The sequence below is a fragment of the Furipterus horrens genome, unplaced genomic scaffold (assembly GCF_987537825.1).
Source record: "Furipterus horrens unplaced genomic scaffold, mFurHor1.1.pri manual_scaffold_3, whole genome shotgun sequence".
Lineage (NCBI taxonomy): Eukaryota > Metazoa > Chordata > Mammalia > Chiroptera > Furipteridae > Furipterus > Furipterus horrens.
The window spans coordinates 204826225-204846584 of record NW_028327173.1 but is presented as its reverse complement, the minus strand read 5'-3'; the positions used below and the strand labels follow the sequence as shown (position 1 = coordinate 204846584).

The 20360-nt window shown below is 42.3% G+C and overlaps 1 protein-coding gene and 1 long non-coding RNA gene across 2 annotated transcripts in view; one reads left to right on the top strand and one right to left on the bottom strand.

The window, feature by feature from the left end:
* The window catches only part of PPP4R4 (protein phosphatase 4 regulatory subunit 4), a 40130-nt gene extending 23618 nt beyond the window's left edge, over positions 1–16512 (bottom strand). The window contains 2 exon segments of the mRNA XM_090272132.1: positions 14847–14920; positions 16375–16512. Coding sequence (XP_090128258.1) covers positions 14847–14920; positions 16375–16512 — 212 coding nt within the window.
* Positions 16513–17917: 1405 nt separating this feature from the next.
* On the top strand, positions 17918–19708 carry LOC150017215 (uncharacterized). Its single transcript, XR_016510099.1, has 3 exons — positions 17918–18085; positions 18385–18550; positions 19279–19708. It is a non-coding gene; the product is annotated as an uncharacterized LOC150017215 (long non-coding RNA).
* Positions 19709–20360: the final 652 nt, after the last annotated feature.

Sequence of the window (20360 nt, the reverse complement as noted above, 5' to 3'; positions counted from 1 at the left end):
AGTCAACTCTGGTTGTAGCTGGCATGCGTAGAATCACAGAGAAACAATTTACAGTTTGAATAGCACCAAAGAAAGAATAAACTAAAGAGTAACATTTAAGGGTCTACTGTGTTCCAGGCAAGGCTCTTTATACACTTTTATTTTCATATTAATCTTGATAACATATATACTGTATGTGCAATACATTTCTATCCTTTCTTCACAGCAGAGGAAGCTGAGTCCCAGAAGAAGATGTGATTGACCCAAAGTCATCCAACTCCAGAAGAGGAGAGCCAGAATTCTAACCTGTGGTCTCTAAGGTCCTAGCGGACGGCTACCACAGGACTAGGATTACAGTCTCATCGTAAGAAGACACTGAACTGTCGGCCTCAGGATATCTCTGGCCCTGCTGAGTGTGGTGTGTGGCGTGTGGCTCGGTTGGCTGGGCGTTGTTCCAAAGAGCCAGGAGTCGCCAGGCTGATTCCTGGTCAGAGCACACGCCTGGGTGCAGGACCGTCCCCAGACAGGGGCACATACGAGAGACAACTGATCAATGTTTCTCTCCCTCTCGTTTTTCCTCCCTTCCCTTCTCTCTAAAAATAAATAAATAAAACCTTTTAAAAATGTCTCTAGTTTGATAATTTTGCAAGAGAAAAATCTCCACATGAATTACTTAGTAATGTTCACATTACAACAGATGCCTTTACTAATAATTTCCTCTATGTATCTTTTACTATCCTAATGCCATGTCAACTTAGTATGCAGAGGTTTCGTGCTCACTGTGAAGAAGAGACAAACTCCTCTTTTCATTAAACCAGTACCACCAGTTATACAGAGGTCATTTCCTTCTGAATGGCTCTTCAGCTTCCTGTATCAAAAATTGAGCTCACTTTCCTCCTCCCTCTTTTTACCAACAGAGGCACACACGGCCCTATGATTCTCCAGGGACACATCTTAGAAACGCATTACCGTCTTCTTTCTCCCTTACACCCACATCGCATTTCACAACAGCATGCAAGATGGGCATCGTTATCCTTACTTGTTCTGGAGTGGAATGAACTTATTAAGGGGCAGACACACCTGTTGCACTAATAAATCTTTCCTTACTTTTGCTTTTGTATTGTTTATTTAGGACTTTTCCCTATTCTATTTCAATATTAAGATTATATTTGTTAACATCCATGTTTTTAATTATACATAGAAGGATAATTATTAGCAATTAGTGTCAATTATACATATTAGTACACACACATAAAACACATGTGTGTATATTCAGGTGACAATTTAAAATGTATTCCTGACTCCCAGTCAAGATGGAGGCATATGTAAATACGTTTCGCCTCCTCACTCAAGGACAGAAAGAATTACAACCAGATCTCAAAAACAAATAACAACGAGGACCATCAGAAAACTGAGTATATGTAAGTCCAACAACAAAGGATTTAAAGAAGCCACATTCATCGAGATGGGTAGGAGAGGCGGAGTCTCAGAGACTGGGTGGAAAGGCAGTGTGGCTTGGACAAGCGGCAGTGGTGGCAGAATTGACGGTCCCACAGTCACATGTGGTGGATAAAACTCGGGAGGGACACCCTGGGAGTGAGCAATCCCAGCCCCAGGCCAGACCGCGCAGCCCAGGGTTCCAGCATCGGGAAGATATAAACCCCTATTACCTCTGGCTGGAAAAACCAGTGGGGGCTGGGGTGGCAGAAGAAACTGCTGGATTTTCACTACTTAAAGGGCCCACATGGTCTTAGAACATACACAAACCCCAGAGCAGCAACAGGAAGGGTGTCAATCACACACAGGAAGGGGGTAAAGTGACTAGAAACAGGGCGAGTGCTGGGAAAATCGCCAGAAGCCAGACAGTGGCACTGTCCCCTCTCCAAGCCCCCCACCACAAGCAGAGCCATAAAGCGGTAAAGCAAGTAGCTCCACCCCACAAAATTTACAGGTGCCTTTGCTACAAAGGCCACTCTACTAAGACAGGGAGTCAAAGCAGCTGTACCTAATATACAGAAACAAACACAGGGAGGCTGCCAAGTTGAGAAGACAAAGAAACATGGCCCAAATGAAAGAACAGAACAGAACCCCAGAAAAAGAACTAAATGAAATCAAGATAGCCAACCTATCAGATGAAGAGTTCAAAACACTGGTTATCAGGGTGCTCAGAGCATAAACAAAAACAAACTAAGAAACCAGAAAAGGAACAGAATCATAGGTATGGGAGTCATTTGGAGGGTTATCAGCTGGTAGGGGGAATGGGGAGGAATGGGGAAATGGTATAGGGATTAAGAAGCATAATTGGTAGAAACAAAGTAGACAGGGAAATGTTAAGAATAATATAGGAAAGGGGGAAGCCAAAGAATTTACATGCACAATCCACGGACATGAACTAAGGGATGGGATGGCTGGCAGGAAGCGGGGATAAAAGGGGGAAAATTGGGACAACTATAACAGCATAATCAATAATATATACTTAAAAATGTATTCCTTATGGTGAGTCATGACAAAAAAAAATTGAAACTCATATTTCTACAGTATTTTGCAAAGAATAAAAGGAAATGTTACTAAGGTCTGCCCTAAATATATGACCTATAGCAGGAATATTGAAAGGTATGTAAATTATGAGTTCAGGAAAAACTATACAAATCTGGAACCTCTCCCATTATGTTTTTTAAACCAGCCTTTCTATTTCCGCATTAACAAGTGGCAGTAAACATCCTTTTAAAAAATACTTTTTAAAAATATAGAAATATAGAACATAGCAGGGGAAAGGGATAGCTAAGAAGCCTAGGTTTACGTAGCAGCTAACCCAGTGAGCTAACCCAAAGGGAGAACAGAATAGTATCTGACAGCTGAGTAAAAAAACAGATAAAATCAGGCCAAATCCCGGGAACCTGCAGGAAGAAAGGATGATAAACAGCTAGATGGGAAGAGGAAGGGATTACCAATTGACCTGGAGAAGACAGGCAGACTGAGTTCAGGTAGCATGTATTCAGGACCTGTTGGCTGCCACACACTGGTTCTGGGTTCTCAAATAATGTTTTATGCCCAGCCATGGAATTTGTCAGACAACATATATTGACTGAGTGCTTAGTACATATTATGCACTGAACTGAGCCCTGAGCAGGGATATGATGGTACAGACAGACATAGCCCTGCCCTATTAGAGCTTCACAGTCAGAGAAGACACATATTAAACAAAAACAAAACTCAATAAAATCATCCTAAGTATGCAAAGACCTATAAAGGAACAGTATGTACACTATCAAGAACATCACCTACTTTGGAGGTCAAGGGAGGGTTTCTCTCAAGAGTCAAGATCTGAAAAAGCAGTGTAGAAGGAACAGTATGTTCGAATACCGCATGCTAGATGGGATTTATTCAATCACTTCATAAAGATTTCCTGAACACTTATGAACTGCCAGTCACTGTGCTCTGGAAGTAAGAAGAAAACAATAAAAACAAAGCCCTCTGCTCGGTGTATCTGAATTAGAACAGAAAGGAAGAAATGGCATCTTGCAGATATAAAATCAACAAGACTTCACACAAAACTAATTTCTTCAAGAAAAAAGAATAGTACCAAATAATTTCCAGGTTTCCCTCTAGTGTGATTTAAAAGGATAATCAGGCTTCAATACCAAGTGGAGACATATTCAGATTAAAAATGATGAATTCAGTTTCAGGCACACTGAGTTTGAAAAGCCAGTGAGACCTCATGGCCAACCTCCCAGGAAGCAGGGAGAAAAAAGCCCAAGGCCATAGCCACAGATTTAGAAGTTACGCCGCGGAGACAGCACTGAAACCTAGGGGTGGGTATCTGACCCAGAAGGAATCCCTAACAACATCCTGTGGTTCCTTTCTGTTCATGTGACTGATATTGTAACTGAGCCACTGAACCAGGAGAAATGTTATACTGAATACAAACAGGTCAATCACAGAATTTAAATGTTCACCCAAAAGTCAACCTTGTAAAAGCTGTGTGAGATGGTGATTCCTCTTCTCTAAAGCTAACGATAAGATACGACGGGAAGCTGGAGTTAAGGAGGGCCCGAGAAATGGAATTCATCTCCTCGCATCCTGACAATGAAGAAACCAACATCCACAGAGATCACGGAAGTTGCTCAAGGTCGACAGCTAGTTATCGTCAGGGTCAGGACACGACCTTCACAAAGCAAAAATCCAATTTAAAAAAATGACAAAACCATTGATGCTATAAAATGTCTCATGGGCTCCAAAATAAAAATTAATTTAAATTAAGTTCAAACATATATGTTCTTCTTCCAGAGAAAGAAATAAAGTCAGGTTTCTCCATGATGTCCCTTATAATAAAGAACTATTTTAGACATCTGTATCATTCCTTTTGCAACATATGAATTACCAGTCCTCTAGATGTCTTGAAAGAAAAATGTTGCCTGAGGAAGCATCATTGTTAATTATACTATATGCAATTCAATGAGTAAATACTGACATATAAGTAAGTAATGTGTAAATAACTTATATGTGTAAATAATACCTAAATTTTATATTTTAAACATATTGTCCACAAGACTAGGTCCATGTGCTATTTATTTATGTAGGAATCAGGAGGAAACTAAGTACTATAACAGATTTTTTTAAATCACAATATGTATGATTTTTAGTTATAAAATAATTATTTGATGAAATAACAACTCATTCTATTCTTACGTATAAACTGTGTACTGGCACAAAACAAGAAAACATGTTTAACATGCAAAAATATTGAACACTTTAATATTTTTAGAAAATATTAGTCAAAAGAATCAGAGCTGACTAATATACCCTAAGTTTGTTGTGTTTCTTTTTTAACTAGAGATAAGTAAATCTTTTTTGAAGGCATCAATAAATGAAAGCACTAACCACCTGAGCAAGCTGATAACTGGGGCGAGCAGTGAGTTAAATTAACAGTTATAATGCAAGGAAGAATGGGAACAGCGTGACTAGTACATCTCCTTCACTTTATTGACAAGACAGAGGTGGAATGATGTTACCAAGGTCACACAATGTTTAGTGGCTGTGCTCCATGTTCCTTAGCTACAAAAAACACATTTTATAGCTCTCACCACCTAATAAAAAGAAATATGAAATTAGTCTACAGACTGATTATAATATACATATTTGTTAATAGTGAATCAGAGACTAGAGCTGAACTAATAAAATATACGCTATTTTGGAACATTAAGAAAGAAGGCCACATCTATTTGAGTGTTTTCCAAAGTAAAAACACTGGAATTTTGACCACCCAGCAAGTTTCTGCTAAGCAAGGATTTGAAAACCATCTTGACGAATGGGTTTTTTAATGTACAGCAGAAAGCTACAGAAACCCTGTGAATGATTCTATTTTGTAAAAGAAAGATTTACTCTGTTTAAATAGCAGAGATGAGAAACAGGAAAGATTGAGGATACTTGCAGGTTTTCAAGCTTGACATTATGTAGATGGCAGTGCCATTTATCAGAGACAAGTAGGCAACCCACATTTGAATAAAGATCTGAAAGAAATGATAGAGCTAGTGATGTACGTGTCTGCGGAAACACTGAAAGCAGCAGGGACAGTAGGTATAAAAGCTCTGAGGTAGATGTGTACTTGGTATGTTCAATGAACGGCAAGGATGGCTGGAGCACACACCAAGGGAAAAAGGGAATAGTAAGAAATGAAATCAGAGCTATATACAAGGGGAAGGAGGATGAAGTCACAGACACCAGACACAGCACTTCTCAAACCATAATGGAGCTAGAGATCAGTAACAACAGAAAAAAATCTAGAAAATCCCCAACTCTTTGGAAATTAAACAACACACTTCTAAATGACTATTAAGTTAAAGAAGTCTCGAGAGAAAATTTTTTAATTTTTTTCAATTAAATGATAAGGGTATATATAACATATTAAAATTTGTGGAATGCCCCTGGCTACTGTGGCTCAGTGGATTGAGCATCAGCCTGCGAGCCAAGTGTCGCTGGTTCAATTCCCAGTCAGGGCACATGACTTGGTTGCACATCAGGTCCCCAGTTGGGGGCGTGAGTGAGAGGCAACCACACAGTGATGTTTCTCTCCCTCTCTTTCTCCTTTCCCCTCTCTCTACAAATAAATAAACAAATAAGTAAAAATATATACATTTATTTATTTGTTTGTTTGTTTGTTTATTTGTGGGATGCAGCTAAAGTAGTGCCTAGAGGGAAATTCATAGCATTATAATGCATATATTAAAAAAGAAGAAAGATCTAAAATCAGTTACTTGAGTTTCTACCTTAAGAAACTAGAGAGAGAAAAGAAAATTAAATGCAAAGCAAGGAGAAGAAAGGAAATAATACGTTAGAACAAAAATCAATGAAATAGAAAATAAAAACATTAGAGGAAATAATAAAACCAAAGCTGGTTCTTTGAAAAGATCAATAAAATTGATAAACCTCTAGCCATGTTAAACAAGACAAAAAAGCAAGAAGATACAAATTACCAATATCAGGCATTAAAGAGAGTACATCACTATTAATCCCACAAACATTAAAAGGGTACCAGCATAGCACAATTTGATGGCCATAAATTCAATAACTTGGATGAAACAGGGGTAAATATAGGCATACCTATCATACGTCGTAGGTTCAGTTCCAGACCACTGCCGGTAGAGGGTCTTGCCTTCAGTTTGTAAAAAACACAACACATACAAAGCACAATAAAATGAGTAAGCCTGTACTTGAAAGACAAAAACTATCAAAACTCACTCAAGAAGAAATAAATGATTGTGCCCTGGCCAGTGTGGCTCAGCTGGTTGGACATCATCCTGCAAACCAAAAGGTCATGGGTTTGATTCCTGGGCAGGGCACATGTCTAGGTTGCAGGTTCGGTCCCCAGTTGGGGCACATATGAGAAGCAATTGATTAATGTTTCTCTCCTTCTCACTCTCCCTCCCTTTCCCTCTCTCTAAAAATGAATAAGCGCACATGCCTAGGGTGAAGCTTTTTTTTTTTTAAATTTAGCTTTAGGATAAATTGGTGAAAGGTATACAGGAACACTCTGTACTATCTTTTCAACTTTTCTAGAAATGCAAAATAATTCCAAAATAAAATTTAATTTTTTGTAAAGTAAATTGGCCTGAAAAGACATATGGTGTAAACAGCAACCAAAAGAAAGCTGGAATGAGTATATTAATATCAGATAGACTTCAAAACAAGGACTATTTCTGGGGATAAAGACCTATAAAGGGATTCATTCACCAAGAAAACATAATAATCCACTAGAATGGCTTAAAATCTATAGGTACCTAACTACAGATATCAAAAATATATGAACTACTAGTAAAAATAATAGGTTTAAAAGAAGGAATAGACAAATCTGCAATTAGTTTACAGATTGCAATACTCCACTCTTAGTTGTCAACAGAACAAGTAGACGGAAAATATCCTTAGAGATACAGAAAATTTGAAAATACCATCAACCACCTTGACCTATCTGACCTTTTAAAACTACACCCAACAATAGCAGAATACACATTCTTTTCCAGTGCACATGGAATACTGACCAGGGCGACATAATCTGGCGAAAAAACAAACCTTAGCAAATTTCAAAGAATTGAAGTCAAGCAAAGTATGCTCTGTGACCATTATAGAATTAAACTAAAAACCAATTTAACAGAAAGATATCTGGGGAAAAAAACCACCAAATAATTGAAAAGTTATATGGGATACACATTTCACCCAAGTTATTCAAATCAAATCTACAATGTGCAGAGATCTTTAAAGAAAAGAAAACATTGCTCAACTCTGATATATTTTAGTTCAAAATGAACAGTAAATCTGGTTCGATTATAATATTATTGCATTCAGTCCTTGCACTTTCAAATTATGAATATCTACCTTACAAGTGACCCTTTTTAAAAAAGCTCTGAAACTGTTCACTATCCAAGGAGCTTCTGTCCTTCAGGGATGTCCGTTAGCATCTCCTAATGGATGAAGTAAGAAACTGGGATTCAACATCTTCTTCCCTCCTTAGATTTGAGGGTAGCCTACTGACGCAACACGGAAACAATTTCTATGGGGCCCAACCCATTACATCACACGGAGGAAAAAGAGGAAACAGTGCCTGAAAAGCTTAAGGAACTTGGATGTGATCACAGACAGGCACCAGACCGCCTGGTTTCTGCAATAGCAAATTGGTCTTTTTTATTGCCCAAGACAGCCATGTAGGGGAAATGAGCCCCAACCCTTACCTTATACCACACACTAAATTTAACTGGAAACAGATCATACACCAAAAACGCAGAGCTGAACCTTAACACTTCTAAAAGGAAACGGGGGGAAATCTTAATGACTTAGGAAAGAGCAAAAATTCCTTAAATATAACACAAAAAGTACTAACTATAAAGAAAAAAGCAATAAATTAGACCACAGAAAAGCAAAAAACAAAATCTTTGCTTTCTAAAAGATATGATACTCTTACAAAAATTAAAAGGTAAGCCAACGGGGAGAAAATATTCACGAAGCATATATCCAACAACTGGGCAAAAGACTTCATCAACCAAGCTATGGGGCTGGCTCATAAACACACGTAAAGGTGCTCGATACCCACGGGTCATCGGGAAAATTCAATTACAAGTACAATGAAATACTAATACACTAGACAATGAGAAATACCACTAGAATGCTTAAATAAAAAAGACTGATCGTCCCAAGTATCAGCGAGTACATGGAGCAACTCAATCTCTCAGACCCTGCTGGCAGAAATGTAAAATTGCACCATGACCTTGGAAACAGTTTAGCAGTTTCTTAAAAATGTAAACATACACCTATCACATGATCCAGTCATTCCACTCCTATCTGTTCACCAGAGAGGGACGGAAAGCACATGTCCACACAAAGATCTGGACATGAATGTTTACAGCCATTTGGTCTATAATTGCCCAAAACTGGAAATTACCCAAATGCCCATCAGCTGGTGAGTGGATAGGCAAAATGGAATAATTATCAATAAGAAAAAGGAATAAATCATTGATACAGGCAACATCATGAATGAACTTCAAAATAATTATGTTGAGTAACGAAGCCAGACAAAAGAGTAGCTCTTGTATGATTCATTTCTGTAATATTCTAGAAATTGAAAACTAATCTATAGTGACAGAAAGCAGGTCAGTGTGTGCCCAAAGTGGAGGAAGGGATCAGAGAAAGGGAAGAGAATATTTAAATAGGGCACAAAGTTACTTTTGGAGGTGATGGATATGTTCATTATCTTAATTGTTATGATGGCTTTATGCATATATGCATATGTTAAAATCTCCAAACTGTATAGTTTAAATATGTGCAGTTAATTGGGTGTCGACTATACCTAAATAAAACTGTAAAAAATAAAAATAAAAAAAGAAATATGTATACACACACACACACTTACCAGATGACCTAGCATTCTATTCTTAGGCATTTATCCATGAAATATGAGAACATATGTCTACATTCTAGACAGGAAAAACTAATCTATGGGTCAGGGTGGAGGATTAACTGCAAAGGGGCACCACTGGAGAGCAAACTTTATCACTACATGAAGTTTCTGAATGGGAATTTTCCTATACATTCAAAGTAAAATACATTCTGAATTGCAAGCAGATGACTTAGAAGACCAGTATTAATTATCCCTTTCTGAACACAGCTCTGCACCAGGCCTTGTGCCCCTCCATACGCTTCCTCTGACCTCCCTAGCAACCCAATAATGTGAGCACTGCCATTCCCAGTTTGGATTAGGAGCCTTGGACTCGGGAAAGATAAGGAACTTACCCAACGTCTTCAGTAAGTAAATGAACAAGCCTCGGCCCCAAGAATCAACCTGGATGTGTCTTAACATAAAGTATGTCTGACACTCAATGCCCAACACACTTGGTAATTGGGGATGACCTCTAGTCTATTGAAATTTTAAGAAAAATGCAGTTGCTTCCTTACACAATTACTTTCTCCAACACAAGTACAGTATCTGCTGGTACAATGCCGTTCGTTCTCCCCGGAGATGCCTAACAAATAGTAAGTACGCAATAAACTGTTAGGACTTGTTCTAAAGGAACTGTTAGTTGAGTCATAAATATTTCCCATTATTAACATCTCTGATTTGGATGAAAAGTCACACTATAAGCCACATCCACACATGAGCATATAACAGATTTTGCCATTATTTTTGGCCTGATTACCACACACCAACAGATAAAGACCAAAAGCGGTGATTATGGAGAACTAAGTCCTAACACTTTCTCCACGCCTCACACAGATTCAATGGCTGAACCCCCATTTGGGTAAGCCTAATACTAAGAGTTAGGGTTTTTTACCACTTGATACTGTCAGCACCTTAATTTTTGTTTATTCCCAGGTTCAACTATGGAATTCTCACTCTGTGATATCACTAGGGGGAGCACTTATGCCTTAAAAAAAATAGGAAGAGAAAGAAAAAGGAGAAAGTTCTAAAGATGCACTTTTATCCTGACTGTCCCTGGAAAGTGAAGTGCAAAATGTTTTTAAATGCACGGTGCAAAGTGAAAATCAGTTTGAAAGTGACAAGTGACTGCAAAAGTAAGCAACATAAGTGTTAAGTTTAGTACATTAACCAGGCAACACATTTAATGCATAATATGAACAGCAAATACCGCTTAAAGTCATTTGGTAAAAACAAATAAATCTGTAACACAAGCTGACCTTAATCATGACTCAGGTTAAAATGCTATAATTTGTGAAGATTCTGGTTTCCGACAAATACTACTAGCAAAGAAAGTTCATAGATATTTACCACAAACTTCAGCTCATATACTTCACTTGCTATTACTTTATTAAATTGTTAGAAGGTAAATTTAATACTGTTATCCTCTTTTAAAGTTTGAAATTTACCGTGAGCACGTAAGTAGCAAGGAAGCCAGGAAAGGTGGCAGAGGGAATTAACATTGATTAGGTACCTATTCTGTGGCAGGCGGTCTACACATAATGCAACAACCTAGGGGACAGGAATTGTTATTTGCAATTTGCAATTGTTATTTGCAATTGATGAGAAAGCAAGGGCATAACAAGCACAAGTCACTTGCCCGTTGTCACACAGATAATAAAAGGTGGAAGAAGATGCAACTTAAATCTGTCTGATTCTATTGCATATGATACACAAAAAATCAGAAGTTGCTTAACCCACCTCGCATTTTGATCATCTTCAAATAAATACATTTTATTCTATCAAAAGGTATATATTTATAGCCCAACAAAGAACAAGAAAGAACCAAAATAGCAGCAATATAAGATACGGTATGTCCTCCAATGTTTTTAAAAAATGTGTACACACACACACACACACACACACACGTTAAGGAAGACAAAGTAATAACTAATTAATTGAGGGATACACCCACTAAGTGATATGGGAGCTCAGAGAAGCCTGGGATCCATGTGGTTTCAGCAGTCAAGAAAGGCCTTATGAAAGATGCAGGATAACAGCTGGATCCTGGGGAGGAAACTGTTGGCTAGATGTAATGAAAGGGTATTCCCGGATTGGGGAGAGCTGGGGTAAGGACGAGCACAATATACCCAAGCAACAGTGAAGACGCCAGCACTGCTGTTTCAAAAAGTAAAGGGCCGAGAGGAAACAATCCAAGTTTCCACTATCTGATGAACAGATAAACAAAATGGATATAACCACACAGTAGAATACTATTGATCAATAAAAAGGAATAAAGTACTGATACTTGCTACAACATAGATGAAACATAGAAACATGCTAAGTGAAAGAAGTCAGCCACAAAAGGCCACATATTGTGTAACTTAATCTACACGAAAGGTTCAAAATAGGCAAATTCATAGAGACAGAAAGTAGACTAGTGGTTCCCAAAGGCTGGGAAGGTTGGGAAGAAGTGGAGAGGAAGCGCCTTATCGGGATGATAAAAATGTTCTAAAATTGATTGTGGTGATGGTTATACTATTCTGAATATACTAAAAGCCACTGAACGCTAGATGTTAAATGGGTGAACTGTATGGTATATGAACTACACCTCAGTCAAGCTGTTAAAGTGAGGGCCTAGTGGGACACCACATTGCACAGCTAAGATGGAGTCACTTATGCCAAGTTTACAAGTCTGAAATTATTTATCTTATGCAATTAGAGATTTACCTAATGAAAGCACAGAATACATACTGAAGGACTCTTTTCTAACAAAACAATTCACAAGTTTTAAGTACATTCCTAAAATCTATGCCAAATTACAAAGAAGATAGAGAAGAGAAAAAAGATGTGGTATGATTTTGACTAATCCACAGCTGTGACTATTAGGAAAGTTGTTTTGCTTCAGTGCTAAATGCCACAGATGGGTATATCAGCATCATATTTATGCAAAACCACCAATTCATCTGTGTCAAATCTTTAAATACCATAATGTTCTAAACTTAATTGTGAAAAAAGCATTACTAATTGATCTGCCATACTTTAGGATATGATACTGAACAGTGTAATTTGTTTTTCATTGGATGACAGTGCTCTGCATATAATGCTTTTTTAAATATTAGATTCCATTTAAATACTATCAGAATCTCCATTAATATAAAGCATTTCCTACTGATGTTTACACATTTGACTCTAAATTCTAATTTAACATAATACTCCAAAATAGTTTTAATATACAAAATAAGAGAGCTAAAGAAACAAATCTGACATTCAAAAGGAGAGAGAGAGAAATCTGGATAGTAAAGATCAAAAAATAAACCTGAAAATCAGAGAGGGAGGAAAAAAACCAGGACTCAGTATTAGGTTCTACAGCACTAGGGAGCACAACTTTTTTTTCTTTTTTTTTTTTTTTTAAGGGAAAAAAAATACATTTAAAATAGCAGGCTCATTAAAAGGCTGACTAAGTGAGAACAGAGAGGCTTTAACAGAGGCAGTTTGGAAACCATCTACAAACTCTCCCACACCCTCTCCCCATCTCGGAATCCCAGGGAAGAAAGAACCTTTCACACAGTCTGGGTGTTACCCCTCCAGAAGCTGGCCTGAGGGTGAAATCCTACTTTGGAGCAGGAGGCGGTGAGCTGTTAGGGATACAAAAGACGCGCTCAGCTGGACACCCAGACACAACCACACTAGTGTTCACCTCCTCTGTCACCTTGCAAGCCTCCTTCAAGGGAGATGAGCCACAAGAAACTAAAGGAGATATCGGATCTCTTTTAAAATTCCCTTGTCTGAGAATGAGAGGACCCATCTGTCTACCAGGGCTTTGTAAGTTCCAGGACTGGATGAAACTGATGTTCTGTGCCTGAGAAATACAGACAACTCAGAAGGCTGCGTTGTTAACGAACGATAAAAGTGAAATAGAAAACAAATAAGCTATCCTAAAAAAGAAGCCTTGTCACTGATATCTAGAATAAAGTATCTACTGTCACGAGTAAGTAGAGCAAGACTCTCCATTTCCTAATTGGTACGCCAGCATTTATACAAAGAAAAGAATTCAGTTAGGAGTAAGTAGGAGCTTATTTCAAACCATTAACAGCTGTATGTTAAAATAAAGTTATCCAAACTTTTACAAATTGTCTACCTACCAATCAAGAGAACGGTGGAAAAAGACAGATGCTTATAACTACTGTTCACCATGTCGGATGTGTTCATTATTAAGGAGTAAAATACTTCAAATATAACAATAAAATATCAAAATAGGTTAAATGCTGGGTTATCCTCTATATAAACACCAAAACAGATACTGTTAATTTATACATCAATAAAACAGTTATCTTTTAAATAAATAGGTGAAAGTGATGAGAGCATGCTAACAATAACATCAACTGAGGGTCCTAGAAAGTGACAGAGGTATTAGAGAGAGAGGATAGTCTAAATCGTAAGCGTGTGAAATTCTGACTCTAGTAAGAACAGAACCCCAAGATGCCACTTACAGGCTAAAGAATAATTTTTGTAATGCACATCCTGGAGAGAGAATTGTTTTTTTACAGGATCCTTTGATGAATAACATGGAACTAGAAACATGACCTATAAACAAGAAAGAAGAACAAGTAACATGCCAGCACCCAAAAGGGTAAAGCTAAGCAAACAGGGATGACAACTATCTGAGGGGGTAAATAACACCAGTTTTCAAAATCTGAATCTGAAAAATAAAAGTGAAAACCGATTTGCTAAAAGAGGAAAAAAATATTGTGCGAGTTAAAGGAAAATTTTTAAACAAAGATACCCAAAATACCTTAGGAAATTTTCTGTTTCTGAAGTATTTTCATAGATACGTTCTTAGTGTTTGCTGCGTTAGCTTTTAAGAAACTAACCCCACAGTTTTTTAAATAGTTGAGAGATCTTTTAAATATTTCCAACAAGCATTTGCCTTCACCAATTCTGTAGAGCCCATGAGATGAAACTTCAATGAGTACACGCAATTACATTTTAAGATCTCTTAAGCATTATAATAAAGCTCCCATAGCAAATGTAATATGAACAGTATATTCTGAGCAACAAATTGAACTACCACATTTGTGGAATTTTTTCTATATAGTAAATAGTATATAAGGTTCACCTGCTACAATTAACTCAATCCCTGGATATTCTTAAATCTCATCTAACCTTATTGGATGTTATGGGAGAACCATTAAAGCTGGAAAATGCAAAAAGAATGAGATTCAACTCAAATCATTCATTCTGTTCCTCCTCTTCCAAGTAATATTCTTTAAGTTAGGTGTCCTGTTTGATTTTAGTCCTCAAATGTAGCCGCCCATACCTAACTCTCAGTGTGTAACATACTGAGGGGCTGTGCATGCAAAAGGACTCGTGTTCAGATGCTGAAGTACCACGACCCTGCAGAAGGCCTGCACTCTGCAGCCACGGGCAAGGAGCAGCAATTGCACAGAAGGACTTTGGGAAATACCTGAGCAGATACACAGCCCTTTCGATGTCGCTGAGGTCTTCATCAACGGTCAGTCTTTCTATTTCTTCCGGCGTCTGTCAAGTGCAAAGGAGAAATTATGCACACACCGCCCAGCAGCAGTCTGGCCCCACCAGGCCCGCTCCGGGGACCCTATGGAACTACTGCTGACGAAGGAAGAAGTTTCGCAATTAATTTCAGCATCGTGGTGGAAAACTAATCCCGGGTCTGAGGACGCGGTGAGAGGTCTCTCCAGTGGTGTCTGATGGTGGAGTTTGGGGGGCGGAGGTTTGGGGTTTGGTTTTTGTTTCTTTTTCTCTCTCCTCGCTTGCAGACTGCAGCCGAGAACCACACTGTGGCTTCAGAACATTGCTGAAATCAGTGCTATACGCATCTAGGAGAGGTAGTACACAGACTTTAATCTCTAACACCCCACGGCTGTCTCCCCGGCATTTTCCACCCCAGGCTGTTGGATGAAGACGGCAGCCCAGTGGGAATGAAATAAACGAAATCTGGACGGGAGAGGGGGCAGGGAATGACTCTGGGGCTGGAAGGAAATCAAAGCCTCGAGATGCTGCGGCAGGTGGGAGCGAGAGGGGCTGCAGGAGCTGCGGCGAGGAGGGCGGGGGCCGGGGGGCCGAGGGCTGGGGCTGGGGGGCGGGAACCCCCGCGCGGCCCGGAGGAAGCCGACTCCGCCGGGCGGGGTCCCTGGGTCAGGAGGCGGCGGGGGAGCCAGTGAAGGCGGACTCCCTCCAGGGGGGCGGGGGGCTGGGTCCTCGCTTGGATCGCGGAGGGGCTGGGAGGAAAGGCAGGGAAGGACCTGTGGTGACTCGGGGTGGAGGCAAAAAAGGTCGGCGGAGCTCGGAGACGGGTAGCGGGCGGCTCCAGCAGTGGTGCCGGCTGGGCGGTGACGGGAGGCCGGGGATGGCTTGGGGGCAGAGAGGCGACCCAACTTGCAGCGACGGGAGGAGGGGGGCTGAGACCTGGGGTGTCTCAAGGACGGGCGGGGCGCGGAATCGCGGCGGTGTGGACTGAGAGGTGGGACTCGGGCCAGAGCCGAGGCGGCACTAGGGGCCGGGAGGGGGCACCCAGGGGAAGCCGGCTGCGGCTCCGGGGGCGGGGGGGCTCCTGCAGGGCCGGCGGAAGAGGGGTCGCCCCTTGGGGGCTGTCCAAGGGGGGCGGCGCGGGGGGCACGCGGACGAACCCGAGGACGGGCTCGGCCGGCCGTTCCTGGGGGCGGCTCGGGGACGGGCACCGGGGAACCGAGGGCGCCCAGCAGCCGCGGGGCTGGCCCGGGTCGGGGAGAGCCAGCGACCCGTCCCTCGAGGATGGGGGTCCAGGTTGGGAGAACCGGGGGTGCGTCGAAGGAGCGGCCCCGGGAAGGGCCGGTTTCGGGTGACACAGCGACCGGAGGAGGGCGGAGGGGCCCGCCGAACACCGAGAGGGGGCCGCCTCGGGACGGGTCGGCGGTCGGGGCCGGGCCCAGCCTCCGAGCGCCCTGCGGGTAGCTCCTCTCCCCCGGGACGCGCACCTTGAGGCTCCGGCGGACCGGCCTCTCGATGATGGTGAGCTCCTGCAGGTCCTCCACGTAGCCGAACAGGCTGTTCTGACCGAAATCCATCGCGGCGGCGGTGGCAGTGGCGGCGGCGGCGGGCGGCGGCGGATGCATGGACTGCCGGGCCCCCTCGCCGCCCAGGCCGGAGCGGCCCCGGGATGCCGGACGCGCGCAGCCCCGCGGGCGCCCCGCAGCAGGACTTTCTCCGGCTCTCGGCCGCGGGAACCGGGCGGGCAGCGAGCCGCTAGCGAGCTTCGAGGGCAGGAGCGCGGCGCCGAGGGGGCGGGGCGGGCGCACGGGCTGAGGGGGCGGGGCGGGGGGCGGGGAGGTGCCACAGCGCCCGCCTCGGTCCCGCCCCCTTCCCGGCGCCGTGCGCTCGCGGGCCGGACGGACGCAACCGCCTTGCACTGTGGCGGCCTCGGCGCCCACCGCGCCTGTCTGCTCCCAGTTCCCGACTCCGCGCGTCCCACCCTGCGGCGCGTGCGCAGAGCCGTCCACTTCCCGAAACCTGCGGGGACCGGGCTGGGGGCAGGCTGGGGGCAGGCTGGGGGCGGTGAAGTTGAACCAATGAGAGGGGGAGCAAAGGACGGGGAGGATGAGGAGGGCTTGTTGAACCTGCTAGACTGGAGTGTCCTTCCTGGTGTTCCCGGGACGACCCGTCCCAGCAGGGTAGCTGTGGGCACGGAGACCAGCCTGGCTCAGCGCCAGCCGTGGGGGAGGAAGGTGTGCCCAAAATAAGCAATTGCACTGTGGCTTGCGCGGGCTGATGGGGAAGCGGGTATGGCAATGAGGCCCGGAGGGGCTAGCATTTGGGAAAAGGCAGCGGTCAGGAAAGGGCTTTGGGGGGGGGGGGGGACGGCGCTTAAACTGAATCTTAAACGCTGAATAGGACTTTTCCAGGAGGAATAAGCAGTGAGAGCAGGGCGATGCAGATGGAAGCCCGCGCGTGTTTCGGCTGTGGGACTTGCAGTCAGAGTGGAACCTGGAGTGCGTGGAGTTCTGGGGAGCCAGTGCTTGGCAAATGGGTGGAGGAGAGTCAGGTTCTTCGGGCAGAGAGGCCCTGTTCTGGGCAGCCACGTTGAGTCCCTTGTATTTGATCCTATTAAGAATTGGAAGGGGTGAAATAGCTACTGGGGCAAGTTTTTGGACCTCGTTGATCATACTCTTAAGCTTGTAAGGGTTAATAAGGACCCTCTTTAAAACATTTTTTTTTAAAATTTCTGTAGAGAGCAGAAGAGAAGGAGAAAGAGGAAGAGGAACATCAATGTGTGGTTGCCTCTCTCATGCGCCCCCAACTGGGGACCTGACCCACAACCCAGGCCTGTGCCCTGACTGGGAACTGAACCCATGACCCTTTGGTTTGTAGGCCAGCACTCAATCCACCGAGCCACACCAGCCAGGGCCTTTTTTTTTTTTTTTTCACTATGTATTTTCCATTCAGTCCCTCTCCACAGGCTCATTTCTGTACCACCCATTTGCACCCCCTTTCATATGTTTATGTCCCAGTACAAGTATACGTATATCCTGAAAAGATACTGATTTTTAGTTATGTATCTACTTTTTTAATCCTCACCCAAGGATATGCTTATTGATTCTAGAGATCCTGAGGAAGGGGGAGAGAGAGAAAAAAACATCCATCAGTTGCCTCCCATACACACCCAGAGGGGGGATCAAACCTGCAACCTAGGTATGTGTGCCCTGACTGGGGAGCGAACCTGCAGCCTTTGAGTGCATGGGAAGATGCTCCAACCAAATGCGTGACCTTGCCAGGGTTATGTATCTATTTTTAAATATACATGAATGGTCTTGTGCTAAGAACTCACCCTGTTTCTTGTTTTTCCCTCAACATAATGCTTTAGAGATCTATTCATGGGGCTCTATGTACATATCAGTTCATGAATTCCTACCGCGCTGATGGTATCATGTTTGTGCATCTAACACATTTTACTTATCAGTTCCTTAAATAATGGACAGTTATGTTGCCAGGAGTTCCTTGTTGCCACAGACAGTGCTGGGACGGGACATGTCTCTTATGGACCACAGGAAACATGGAATTGCTGGGTTATGGCATCTACAAGTGCTTCGTTTCACTACCACATTGCTGTCCAGAACGGCTTTTGTCATTTTGCCCTCCCACCAACGACATATATAGGTAGGAAGATTCCTGTTTCCCTACACTATAGAGTAACATTTGATATTATCTGGTGTTCTATTTATATCAATCTGATATTGGTAGAGTAATATCACATTGTTTTTCATTTGTATTTCTTTGATTAGTGGTGTTCACCATTTTTCCATATATACTTAAGAAACATTGAGATTTTTTCCTTCCGTGACGTACCACCTGTTTATATCCTTTCCTATTTTTCTGCTGGATTTCCTATTATTTTTCTGAATGAATTGAAGGAGTTATTATATATTCTAAATATTAATCCCTTGGACATTGCAGATATCTCCCAATATTTCATGCATCCCGTTAACTTGGTTTTTGCTATCTTACAGAATAGGGCAAATCTTTAATATTGGTGTAGCAAAATGCATCACATTTTAGCCTTGTGGAAGATACTTTGGGGTGTTAAGGATCTTTTCTACCTATGGCCGCCAAATATTCTCATACATTTTTTTCCCTATTTAACTTCGTACTTTCGCCTATCACAGTTAGGTCTGATACTGAACACTATTTTCAAACCTTACCCTGGTTCAGCTAAAAAATGTTATTTTATATTTGGATTTTGTAACAGCATCATCTGAGGTACGATGGCATTCTTAACACCAGTTGATTAAATGCACAGAGACACAGCTTGGTGTTGGCTGTTACAAGGCAGGGGGTTGATGAAGGAGAATGTTCCATTTGATGAGTGGAATCTGTAACTGCTGCAGGTACCACCCTGCGGAGGAAATGGCCCACCCTCGCCCGGCCACCAGGAAACCTGAGTCCCAGCCCTGACTCTGCCAGCAACACACAGAGGAGCAGCTCTTGGAGCCTGTTTCTTATCTGAACCGCTTTCTTAAGACTGGTCATAATGTGCCCTAGAAACAGTCCTGTGAGGATACACAGAAGACATGCACGACTAATCCAATTTTCACAGATAATGAAAGGGAGGCTCAGAGAAATCATGTGACTAGGCTATAGCACACATCTAACGGAAACTACATTTCTTCACTTTATTAGTTCATTCGAAAATAGCCGGTTATTAAGCACATGGAGTTTGGAGCCCAACTACCTGGGGAGTCTGCCACTTCCTATGATGGACAAGGTACTTACCCACTCCGCCCCTCACTTTACTCAGCTCTAAGACAAGAATAAAAGTAGTACATGGCATCAAACCTTGTTGTAAGAATTAAATGAGATAATATGTGTACACTGCATAGAGATTCCTGGCACAAAGTAAGCACTCAGTCTTTGCTGTTCTTATTATTATCACTAGACCAGTGTCCCCCCTGCCATGCACCGCTTCAGAAAAGATTTAACAAATTGCACTGAATCCATTGATTAGTGTAACAGACAGAATAATGGTCTCCCAAAGATATGCACATCCTAATCCCTTGAACCTGCGACTTTGTTAATATATATGGCAAAGGGGACTTTGAAGTTGTGACTAATTGAAAAATCTTGAGGCTGGAGAGGTTATCTTGGATTATCTAGGTGGGCCCGATGTAATCACAAGGGTGCTTATGGGTGAAAGAGGAGGGCAAGAGGATCAGGGTCAGAGATGTGAGGGCAGAGAGACTTGATTGGCCATTTCTGGCCTTGAGGATGCAGGGGAACCACAGCGGGCAGCCCCTGAAATCTGGGAAAGGGGAAAACCAAAAACTCAGCTGCCCTAGAGCCTCCAGACGGAAATGCAGCCCTGCTGACACCTTGATGTCAGTCCAGTGAACCCCAGTTCTAACTTACGGAAATGCAAGATAATATATTTGTGTGGTTGTAAGCCACTAGAGCAATCGATGGTGATATAGTA